The sequence below is a fragment of the Hesperophylax consimilis genome, chromosome 26 (genome assembly GCF_061612785.1).
Source record: "Hesperophylax consimilis isolate HC1 chromosome 26, BYU_Hcon_1.0, whole genome shotgun sequence".
Classification (NCBI taxonomy): domain Eukaryota; kingdom Metazoa; phylum Arthropoda; class Insecta; order Trichoptera; family Limnephilidae; genus Hesperophylax; species Hesperophylax consimilis.
In genome coordinates this window covers 17,755,543-17,768,108 of record NC_142861.1, presented here as the reverse complement: position 1 = coordinate 17,768,108, position 12,566 = coordinate 17,755,543, and the positions used below count along the sequence as shown (strand labels likewise).

General features: G+C 30.2%; 1 protein-coding gene and 1 non-coding gene across 2 annotated transcripts in view; one reads left to right on the top strand and one right to left on the bottom strand.

The window, feature by feature from the left end:
• Positions 1-876: 876 nt before the first annotated feature.
• On the bottom strand, positions 877-958 carry TRNAL-AAG (transfer RNA leucine (anticodon AAG)). Its single transcript has one exon. It is a non-coding gene; the product is annotated as a tRNA-Leu (tRNA).
• A 1,544-nt stretch (positions 959-2,502) lies between these two features.
• Positions 2,503-12,566, top strand: part of Esyt2 (extended synaptotagmin-like protein 2) — a 78,419-nt gene continuing 68,355 nt past the window's right edge. The window contains exons 1-2 of the mRNA XM_089647202.1: positions 2,503-2,706; positions 2,897-3,007. Of these exons, the coding sequence (XP_089503328.1) occupies positions 2,605-2,706; positions 2,897-3,007 (213 nt within the window). The 5' untranslated portion in view covers positions 2,503-2,604. The remainder of the gene's footprint in view (positions 2,707-2,896; positions 3,008-12,566) is intronic.

The following is a 12,566-nucleotide window of genomic DNA, read 5'->3' as shown; positions in this document are numbered from 1 at the left end:
ATTACCATATTATAAAAATCAAAATCTTGTCTTATTTTTAAGACACCTATCAAAAATCATTTTTGTTCTGTGAATTTTTACTGATATTTGGAATAATCGAAACGTTACATTCGTATTGCTTCTATCGAGATATGTCATTATTAGTTGAGCAACTTATTTTGAGAGGCTCAAAATATATCCAAATTCGATTCCTATGAAATCGTCAACGAGCGGGAACAATAAAAAATAATAATAATTTATGAAATTCAAAGAAAAATACTACATTACATTTTATAATCGAGATGTACGGACGGACCAACATTATTATGTACATCACTAGTTTGAAGTCCAGATAATAACCCAAAGTATCCACATATTATTATGACAAACGTACGGTATTGTAAGGACACATTGACATCGTCATGAAACAAAAACAGTGCTATAAAACGTATTACTAATGTCGTATTGTTCAAATAGTGTAGTAGTATATACCTAAATACATAGGCTGATGTCGATCGATAGTATGAATATTTTGATACTTGTAAAATACTAGCTTTTTCCTGCGGCTTCGCTCGTGGTATTAGACAGACATTACCGGCTAAAGAATTTTCCCATGGGAATAAATTTTTCCGGGGTGAAAAGTAGCTTAAGTCACTTCCCACCATAAATAAACCACTCACCTTCCCACTCCTCCAACTATCTCTACGCAAAAAAAAATCATGTCGATTGGTCGCTCCGTTGGGATGTGAAAGAAAAACAAACAAAACACCATAGCATTAGTAATATTAGATGGATTAGAATGATTGTGTATTGCGTGCTCAGAATAAAAATAAATTTTGGTAGGGAAACTAAAGTATTATTTTTGTCATTTGATAAAAAAAGCAAAAAATATACTTTTGGCAGCGGTGGGATTCGAACCCACGCCTCCGAAGAGACTGGTGCCTTAAACCAGCGCCTTAGACCGCTCGGCCACGCTACCGATGGAATATCTGCCAAAAATACTGTACAAAAGAAATCAACAAAAAAATAATATAAATATAGCATTGGTATCGTACAATAATATTACGGTTCATTTTTAGTTTACTTTCATTTCATTTTTGTAGTTACTAGCGAAGACCCGTGAAATATCAAGAGATATTATAATTGTAGGATTGATAATTCCATGTTAGCTAAAAAGCGCAAACCCTTGAAAAACAGAATTCTGAGTTTACCAAAATTAAACAAAAAGTAGGTACTCAACATTATTTTCAAATATGGATTCAAAATAATTTTGCGGTAAAAAAATATTATGTTATGGGTAGGTACTACTTGTATCACTTGTCTGAATTGTATCAATTACAATTTAAAAAAATGACACATTCAAAACAAATTCAAGTGCATTGAACCAGACTTACAGCCCGAAATTAGTATGTTTGATGAGAATAATTATAAAATATACCTACATCAATGCTTGTTTAAACGAGATGTTTGTCATTTGTCATGTCGACGATTAGTAATTAGTTGAAAGCAATTACTTACTTATTATTATCTATAAATAATAATGCAGGTACATAAGTGTATTGCTAATTAAAAATTCACACTAACGAAATTGAACTGTTTATGATGTAGGTTAGTGCTTAGTTATTATTTGTTTTATTTTAGTCAGTTTTCACTTACCTAAGTAACAAGAAAAAGTTTTTGAAAAAGTAGGTAGGTATATTTTTATGGTGTTTTGATGTAAATGACCTATTGATTTTTGTAATTGTATTAGTTTTCTTCATTTGGTTAAAATAAGCGGGCAATGAACTCTTACATAGCTTTTCGTCGTGACATATTAGTCAAGATATTATCATTATAATTAAAAAAGTGTGTAAAAGTGGTGATTAGTAAATAATACGAACGAATATGGCTATTCAAAGCACTCTTTTCAGGGTGAAATGCCTAAAACCCAAATTCAGTTAGCTACTGAGATTTAGAGGAGATTTACGTTCGTCAAGTTGTCAAATTGTGAGACAATTTTATTAAAAATAATATAATATTGTGTAGAGTGGTTTATTTATGGCCAAAAGTAACGTGAGTGATTTATTTATATGGCCATCTAAAGCCATTTCAAGCGACTTACTATTTAAAATCGTGGTATTTTGAAATAAAGATAAAGAGAACAATAAATAAGGATTTCAAAAGAAAATTGTAATAAAGGTACCTGCCTATTTTAAATTTAAGCAATGATTCTTTTTGCAAAACGTAATATTCCTCTGTAAAAATTAAAATATTTTTATTGATCAATTTGATATATTACGCACCCGCACCAATAGATGTCGCTAGTGGCACGGTACTGCGCCTTCCAAATGGACCGTTCAGAATAACAAGATTTCATCTGACATGAAACATGACAGGCGACAATAGACTATATAAATGACACTTTAAAGTTTATTATCGCACAGCACTGCCGCCTCAGTTGGAAACTTATTATTCCAAACGTAAGAAACGTCAAATAAATGCTGTGGTGACTTGACACCTGACATCACGGTTCGTACAATCTTGATTAAAAATAAATGCATGATCTAATATCTTGTGGAAGCGTAGACGTTCTCCGCTCGCTAGCGGGCCGACAAATAACATAACATTTTCGGATTCAATCTGCGTATGCGTTATCGGGCGCGACGCGTTAATCAAATATTTATAAATTGCGCAAACCATAATCAAACTGTCGTCGCATTGTTAAACAAAAAAGTTATTTATATTCAGGTATTTTTACCGGCCCGTCGTGGCGCTTAGAGTGAAGTGTGTAGTTTATATTTTATAGTTTGTTATTTTGAGAACGGTTAGAAATAGACTATGGTATGTTTTATTATTTGTGTAGTGCATCCGAAATGAATTTTACGTCTTTGATGTTGTGAATTTTTGCGTTTCTGTCACGATTTTTGTATTGTTTCAGACCGAATCTCAAGAAATGGCTGGTGCCAGCAAGCCTCTGGCTGGGGAGGTAACTCCTTCCAGCAGAGGTGATTCAGAATTAATGTCGGTGCTTTATGCCGTCGCCAAAAAGGTAAATAAAATACAACATATTGAAACAATAACAAAAAAAAAAAATAGGTACATGTTATGTGTCGCTGTGTCGCTATGACATCATCTGTTAATACCACCACCACCCATATGAAAAATTTGAATATGTTCTAAATCTATGTTCGTACTTTTTTCGTAATATTATTATTAATTAGGTAGGTAGGTACTATTTTACAATAACAATATCATTTAAATACTTTTATAAAAACTGTCTAAGCATTTTATTTGATTTTTAAATGATTTTCTTTAACCATATTTTATTAATCCATATTTTTACAATGCCAGCCTCTGTTTTAATTTATTCTGGCCTCAATAAACCAATTAAGGTATGTTATGTTATCACAGTATGTTGTAACTTTTTTTATTACATCTTTTGGCATTGAATCCTAGACTAGGTACATACAGTCCCTACGAAAACAACATTATAATGATTCAATGCCACACTGATCATGTTTTATGATTCAATACCTTAAGAATGCTGCCATCGTCTGTATGTTGTTAATCTTTAGAAAAACAATGTTAACTTTTATAAACTTTTTAATCTCACGTTTTTGAATTCTTTCCATTGTGTTGTGACGATTGAACAATGCAAATATATTTTTTATGTATTATACCTAACATTTATGGTAAACATTTTGTGAGTCACACGACCTGTACTACCTAATGTTGATGGCATAAATTTTGTTAAAGATAGCATAACAGGTTTTCTTGATTAGAGCTGACTTAGCACTGTGTGTATTGGTGCATAGGTATAGGTACACTTATAATTTTTTTAAAGATAGCATAACAGGTTTTCTTGATTAGAGCTGACTTAGCACTGTGTGTATTGGTGCATAGGTATAGGTACACTTATGTAGAATAAGTCAGGGATGTCAGAGGAAGACATTACACAGTCAAGTGTATCAGATACTTTAGTCGGGTTATGTCAAGAGTCAGTATGAGAGTATGTTATGAGACGATGTATGAATGTGAATGAGGCAAGGAGTGTATGCTAAGACCGAGTTGTTTGGCGGTCCATCCTCTCTGCCCACCGAATGGTCTTTCACCAGGGCGATACTGAGAGTATCTACCAAACTTTAAGTTTATAGATTTTTAATGAAATTTGGATATAAAGAACAGAATTAAAAAAATTATTATAAGTAATTAAAAACTCATTTTTTGTGTTTTGCGTTAACCTAATGAAATTATTAACTCAAGGAAATAATGTTTAATGTGTACTTACTTTTTATTTATTTTAACCCCTAAAGCCTTTAACGCTTTGCAATGTACGTCTTATATTAGAACTGTCAGAATGCGCCAAAAATATTTTCACATTACATTCGATTTCAGATAAATTCGCTGTCTTTGAACATATTTCATAGTAAAAAAACTGATGTTGAAAGCAGAAGAAAGAATATTTTAGATTTTCGTATTACAAATCGACTTATTCAATTAAAAATACCGACATTTTTACAGCAAACAAAGATAAAGTTTATAAAGTCGCTTACTGATGGTTTTTATCATGTAAACTGTAATTACTAATTTACACGAAAATAAAAAAAATCAAATTTAATTATACATATAAAGGTATTACAATAATCACTTTACTTTTTTTCGTTTAGTATAAAAAATTTGTAAACCTTGACAAATATTTTTTTTACCAATACAAATATTTTACCGTTCCAAAAATTTTTTGGAACGGTAAAATTGTGAATGCAAACTAAAATTGTAGTATTCTCTCTTCCCGACACTGTTTAAATCATATTTCTCGCTGTAATACAAAATGAGATAGCATTACTTTTATGAGACCGTGTCCGGCTGGGATATATATCTTCCAAAGAGACTACGGCTATTTGTTGTCTGAAGAATCTCTCCCGAATTTGACTAAGGGATTATTGCGTATAATTATTCAAATACAGCCTGCCTGAGTACCATATTTTGCCTAACTTTGAAGGCGTTAGAACTAATAGAATTTCATTTTTGCCTATTTAGCACAATGGTAAAGCCGTTACCTTTTTAATCAGTGCTTGAGGAAATAACAACAATATCTTATCTAATTCTCAGAATATGACTCGTAAAACTGACCATTGCGTTTTCGCAACATTAGCCTGATTTAGGTCAAATAAGCAAAAAGTTGTATTAATCTATAGAAAATGGGTAAATTTCTCCAAGTGTTAGGATAAAATGAAAACACTTCAGAATTTGAAAAATACCCAGGTATATCCTTACCAACGTTAGGCTGTAGGCAGACTGATAGAACCTAAGCGCAAGCCAAATACTAAGTTTTTTGATTTGCTTTCGGAGTATCTGGGCCGAAGGCTTGGAATAAACTCCCTCCGGAACTAAGATCCATAACAAGTCCAACAGAATTCAGGTCTAAACTAAAAACTTACCTTTTTAAGCTGTCGTACCCTTAAATTAAATATACCATTCCTAAGAGAAAGTCCAGTTATATTCAATTTTCCAATTAAGTCCTAAATCCTGTATCTAAATTTCGCTAATAAACAATTAGATAATGTTAATTAAGTGTTAATCTCAAGTGACCTACCAGGTAAGTATTGTATTGTATATTATCTCCATAAATAGTTAAGTAATAACATAGATCACTGTAGAAATGTATTATAAGTTTGTACAGCGCCCTTGAGGTGATTTTGCACAAAAACGGCACTATACAAGTCATCCAGTTATTATTATTATTATTAACGTTCCACAATGTTAATTATTTTATTTATAACTCGTTTTTCCAGCTATGCTTCAAATTTCAACATTATTTTTCTTGCATCTTTATCCTTATTGTGAGCATTTGCACACTATTAAGCACTACGCCATCATGTTTTATTTTTAGACAGTTAAAAATATAGAATCAAGAAAAATACAAGAAATGGTGTGTTTTGTGATCCAAAAGTCTGTCCATTCTCCGCTTAGATTTCATGTGCAGAACTCCATTATTACGAAATTCAAAGAGGATGGTGATTTACAATGTCAGACGATTGTAAGAGAGACAGAGCGCATGCTAAACAGGCTGGAACTAAAATGTACTAAGTCAGTGGCAACATTGATTTCCATTCAAATCTATATGGAAGGTATTTCTAGTGTTATTCTTTATTAAAATTGAGGAGATATCATTTCAAATTGTTTTTTATTTACTGTATGACTGTTAATGAGTTTAACCGTTTGAGTGCCAAAAAAATTCATACAGTTGCTTGTAAAATGCCACCAAAAAAACATTATTTTTTATGAAACTATAATATATTTTTTTAAAACCCCATAAATTTTTTGAATTTTCAAGGATTTCGATGATTTTTTCGGTGTTTTATAAGAATATTGGTTTAGAATCACGCGGAGGAGGATCCCGAAGTCCAGGCGTTTCGAAAAAATGAGAATTTTACGTACCGACGTACGCGCGAATCAGAACACGACTGACTCAATCGACGGAAATCGACGATCGGCAATCTTCGTTAAAACACGAATCGACGAAAGTCGACGATTGGCACTCAAACGGTTAAATATATATATATGTACTAACAAACGCAGGGACACTGAAGTGTCTAGAGTCGTTCATAATAAATAAGTGTAGCTACGTTTTATTAAAAAAATTAATGTTTTGATGTGTACGATGAAAGAGATTTTTTTTTTTTTTTTTTTTTATTTCCTTTATTTTTTCCCAATTTACATATTTCACAATACAAGTTTTTTAATAATATGAAAGGGAACCCACTAAGGCGCAGCCTGTGCGTGGGTAATATAATTTAATACATTAGATTTTTGTACCTAAAAATATATAACAGTAAAAATAAAATAAAAAACAGTAAGCATAATAAAGAAAAACGGTAGGATTATAATTAAAGTTATTCTAAAAGATTGTGCAAGAGGAGCATATTAAAAATAAATCAAAGTAAAAATAAAGATTGTAAGATAATATATATGAATTAAAAGAACACAAAATAAAATAATAATAACTATACAGAAACAAAATAGAAAAAATTAAATGAATAATGCTTCAACATTTGCATTGTACAGCCACAACTTTAATTCTTTTTGGTATTGCGCTAGTTTAGTTGTTATTTGAATTTTTTTTGGTAGTAGATTAAAAGTGCGAGGTCCAATAAAGCTACTGTGAGTTTGCATTAGTTTGGTATTGGTTTGTGGGGTATAAAATACATGATTTCTTCTAAAGTTGATTTTGTTTTCATATTTTTGAAATTTATTTTGGTTTTTCATGACGTATTTCAGGCTTTGAAGTAAAAATAGTTTACGGAGATTGAATAGTTGAGATTCCTTGTACAATTGATCAGTCGAAAATGTCCTCTTTTTATTATATATAACCTTGATAATATGATTTTGTACTATTTGTAGTGGTTTTATAAATGTATCTAGTGCGCCACCCCATCCTAATATACCGTACATAATTGAGGATTGCACTAGAGAAAAATAAATCATTTTCAATTTGTCAACATTGAGTACTTCCTTAAGTCTATAAAATATGTACGTCAGATATCTTAATTTAGAAACGGTGTTATTAATTTGTGGTTGCCAGTTTAAATTTGTGTCAATATATATACCCAAATATTTGATCTTTTCAATTTTTCCAATTTCAAAGCAAGAGGTGCATGTTACTTTATTACAGTTAGCATTATGTAGTCTAATTTTAAGGTTATTGGGAGGTTTGTTTTTACTGTTTTTATAAAAAGTTAGGTAAAATGTTTTACTATAGTTTAAGAAAAGTCTATTACAAGTTAGCCATGATAAGACATATGAAATACATTTTGTTGCATTTAAAAAAGTTTCAGGCCAGGATTTTCCATTTACTATTATTGCTGTATCATCAGCGTAAGATACAATTTTACCAGGGATTACAACATTACATAAATCATTAATATATATTAGAAACAGAATTGGGCCAAGCACAGTCCCCTGTGGTACTCCATTTTTTATCACTGTTTCTGTGCTATAAAAGTTCCCTATTTTTGTTTTTTGTAATCTGTCTTTGAGATAGTGAGTGAGAATTTTTAGTGCATCTTTTTTGAAACCTATTTGATTAATTTTCTTTATGAGTAGATTGTGATTTACAGTATCAAACGCTTTTCTTAAGTCTAAAAATATAGCTAGACTTTTTTTATTTTGATCAACAGATGTGTATAAATTTTTTGTCAGATCGAATATTGCATCTTCAGTGCTTAATTTACTTCTGAAGCCATATTGATTTTCGGACAGAATATTGTTTTGTTCTAGGTATTTCATAACTCTATTTTTGATACATTTTTCAAATATTTTTGAAAGGTTTGAAACTAAGGAGATAGGTCTGTAATTGTCTAATATGTGCGTGTCACCCGATTTGTGAACTGGTATTATAGTGGAGATTTTAAATTGTTCTGGGAAATACCCTTCTTTTAGGGATATATTATAAATATGTTGCAAAGGAGTTAAAATATATTGTTTTATTTTTTTTAGTGTATTACCTGATAAATTATCAATTCCTGAAGAATTTGTTGGTTTTAGGCTTTCAATGTGTTTTTCAATTTCATTAGTTGTGATAGGTGTAAAATAATCTAATGAGTTAATTGAATTGTTTGTTGGTACCAAAAGCAGAGATGAGTCAACGGGCGCTGTATTAGCAATATTACTGGATGATTCAAGTACTTGGTCTACGACATTTGTGAAGAAGTTGTTAAAGTTATTTGCAATGTCAGATTTGTCAGTTATAATATTGTTATTTATTTTAATCTCCTTAACCTCAGTTGATGCTATTCTTTTTTTATTCGTTATTTCGTTAATAATATTCCACGTTTTTTTGGTATCATTATTTGCATTATCAATTTGTTCACCATAGTATTTTTTTTTACAACTTCTTATTAACCTATTTAGTAAATTTCTATACAGTAAATATTTTGTTTTCATGAAGGACATTGTTCTGACATTGTTTTTTTGACAGGCTCTTTGATAATTTAGCATCTCTCTATATAGTTTATCTCTTTGTTTAATGGAGACTATTATTCCTACAGTTATCCAAGGTTTAATTTTTTTATATTTTCTCTTAGATATAACAATTTTATTAGTACTTTTTGAAATATATTCTTGGAGAGTTTTATAAAACGATTCTAATGCTGAATATGGGTTTGAAATTGATAGAATTTGATCCCAATTTTCCAAAAGAAGTAGATTATTTAATGTGAGGTAATTAATAAAATTTTTTTCAACTGTTTCAGAATTTTTTTTTGAATTTGCAGTTAAGATGTTGTGTCCGTAAAATGTTGGGTAATGATCAGTAATGTTTGTTATTAGAGTTGAAGATGTTGTTTTAAAGTGTTTGTGTGATTTAACAAATATGTGATCTAGAGTCGTGGAGTTATTCAAATTTTCTCTAGTTGGTGAGTTTATGTAAGACTGATATCCAGCACACGACAAACAATCTAAGTACTCATTTATACAGTTTGTTCTTTTGTTATTTTCATTTATATTTATATTGATATCACCGGTTAATATTGCGAAGTTGAAGTTATTTCTGTGAGTCATTTTTAAAAGCGAATTAAGTTCGTTATTGAAGAGAGTTTCATTTAGTGAAGGTGATCTATAGATAGCTATTAGCAAATAATTATAATTGTTATGGTTAAATGTTAATTTAATAGCATTTGCTGTTTTAAAATCTAAAATCTCGAAAGCAGTTTTCATGAGACAATTATTCATAAATACCGTGACTCCATCGTGTCCAGTATGTTTGCATTTAGATGAAATGGTTATATATCCTGGCAGGTTATAGGGTATTACCTCTTTCATCTGTGTCTCTGTTAATATAATAATACTAGGAGAAAAATCTAGACTTTCGATTAGGACACAGAGTTCATCAAAGTGCTTTCTTAAACTCCGTATGTTCATATTTAGAACTGAAAAATTAACATTTTTAAAATGATTATTAAGTTCACTTGTGTTTTTACATATAAAGTTTTCATGCAAAAAATTTTCATCAGACATTTTGAACAATGATGAAGTATTTATACATGTATTATGGTCACTTGTTTGTTTATTCGGAGGGAATATCTTCCGGCTGCCTTATGTGGATGATTGGGGCTAATTCATCTTTTCTCATCATTATGTTACCATTTTTTGCCCAGATAAACTTGTAGCCTAGTCTTGATGATTTCGCCAGAAATAGGAGGTGTTTATTATTTTGTGACAATTGTTCATTAATGTAAACAATGTTTTTATAATCTTCAGAAAAATTTATATTTTTTGGGTACAAAGTACCATATTTTCTTTTCTGGGTTATAATATTGTCCTTACTTTCTTTGTTTTGAAAGGAAACTACTATCCCTGGATTTTTACTTAATGGGTTTCTGTTTTTAATTCTATATGTGTTTGTTATTTTAGGTAATTCAGTTTCGCATTTTATTGTTTCCAATATATTGTGAACTATTTTAGGTAAGTTTTCATTCTCTTTGAAAGGAACACCTTGTATTTCAATATTTTTTTGTTTTTGAAATTGTTCCATTTTGTTCAATTGCATTTTGATTTCCTTATTATCTGATTGTAATTGTTTAATTAAATTATCTTTGATTTTATTTTTTTCTTCGTATTCGTCAATTTTATTACAACAGAATTCCACAGACTTTTTAAGTTCTCTGAGTTCATTTTTCAGTTGTTCGTTAAAAGATTTCATTAACTGTTCTGATAAGTCCTCAAATTTTTTTTCCATAAATTTCATCATTTTGTTAGTGTGATAGTCTTCTTCCGAATCGCTAGATGGCGCCTTTTTTGTGGTTTTCTTTTGCCTGTTCATCTTAATGTGTTTTTGGCGTATTGCACCTAGATGGCGTTGTAATTTATGTAGAAGGTTGGTGTCCTAAAATCGACTTATTTTAAAATAAAAAAGCCGTTAGGTTACGGGAGGGAGCGAACTCTGTTCCCTTGGGACTGCGCTTGAAGCAAGTGACGTTTGCCGCTCTAAACCGCTTAGCCACCACCGATATAGCGGGAGCTGCGATTATACTGTTATATTAGTGCTGTGAGTCTTAGAAATGTTAGGTATTCTGATTTTGAGTGGTTATTACAGGCAACAACACTGCACTGTACAAGCTCACTTCACAGATTTTAAAATCACTTAAAAATGTATATAACGATGCCGTTATTATTTAAATAAAGTAAAGAAGTTCACTACTGTTACACAGTTATGCGATTATCAATGTCTTTTTTATTAAATTCGATGTATAAACTATTAATTTTGAATATTATTTGCGGAGCGATTTTTGGCGTGCACACTTGGGTATTAGGTACGTTGATCTATAATATAAACGAAACATAATATGGTATAAGGAAACTGATAAACAATCAGTTTCCTTATACCATCTTTGGGAAAGTGGTGGGACCCCTCCAATGTTCTTCTTTTGTCTATGGCTAAACAAATAATTCAAAACTCAATAGTGCAAGCAGGAAATGACGTTTGCAAGCTGAAAATAGTTGTGTTGGCATAGAAATACCAGACAAAAAATTTGTGCTAATTTTATAATGCTAGAGCTCACTGTTTAAGTGTTTTAGAAACTTCGGATGAATATGTTTATGCTTTATTTATCTAATTTCATAAAATCAACATTCTTTTAGCTACAGTACAATGCATAGCAAACAAAATATACGATTTTACGAATATGCATTAGATATTAAACCATATAAATTGATATAAAAATGTACCTATATTATACGTTAGTGTAGCAGTTCTGCATTTTTGAATATGCATTAGATATTAAACCATATACATTGATAGAAAAATGTACCTATATTATATGTTAGTGTAGCAGTTCTGCATTTTTGAATATGCATTAGATATTAAACCATATACATTGATAGAAAAATGTACCTATATTATATGTTAGTGTAGCAGTTCTGGATTTTCGAATTTGCATTAGATATTAAACCATATACATTGATATAAAAATGTACCTATATTATATGTTAGTGTAGCAGTTTTGCATTTTTGAATATGCATTAGATATTAAACCATATACATTGATAGAAAAATGTACCTATATTATATGTTAGTGTAGCAGTTCTGCATTTTCGAATTTGCATTATATATTAAACCATATACATTGATATAAAAATGTACCTATATTTTATGTTAGTGTAGCAGTTCTGCATTTTCGAATTTGCATTAGATATTAAACCATATACATTGATAGAAAAATGTACCTATATTATATGTTAGTGTAGCAGTTCTGCATTTTCGAATTTGCATTAGATATTAAACCATATACATTGATATAAAAATGTACCTATATTATATGTTAGTGTAGCAGTTCTGCATTTTTGAATATGCATTAGATATTAAACCATATACATTGATATAAAAATGTACCTATATTATATGTTAATGTAGCAGTTCTGCATTTTCGAATTTGCATTAGATATTAAACCATATACATTGATAGAAAAATGTACCTATATTTTATGTTAGTGTAGCAGTTCTGCATTTTCGATATTTAATTGAATCTCAGATTTTGTAATACTTTTAAAAGAATTTGGCCACTGGTGTGGAGGGTCTGTTAGTCTTGTTGTAATAATTGTTAGATTACAAT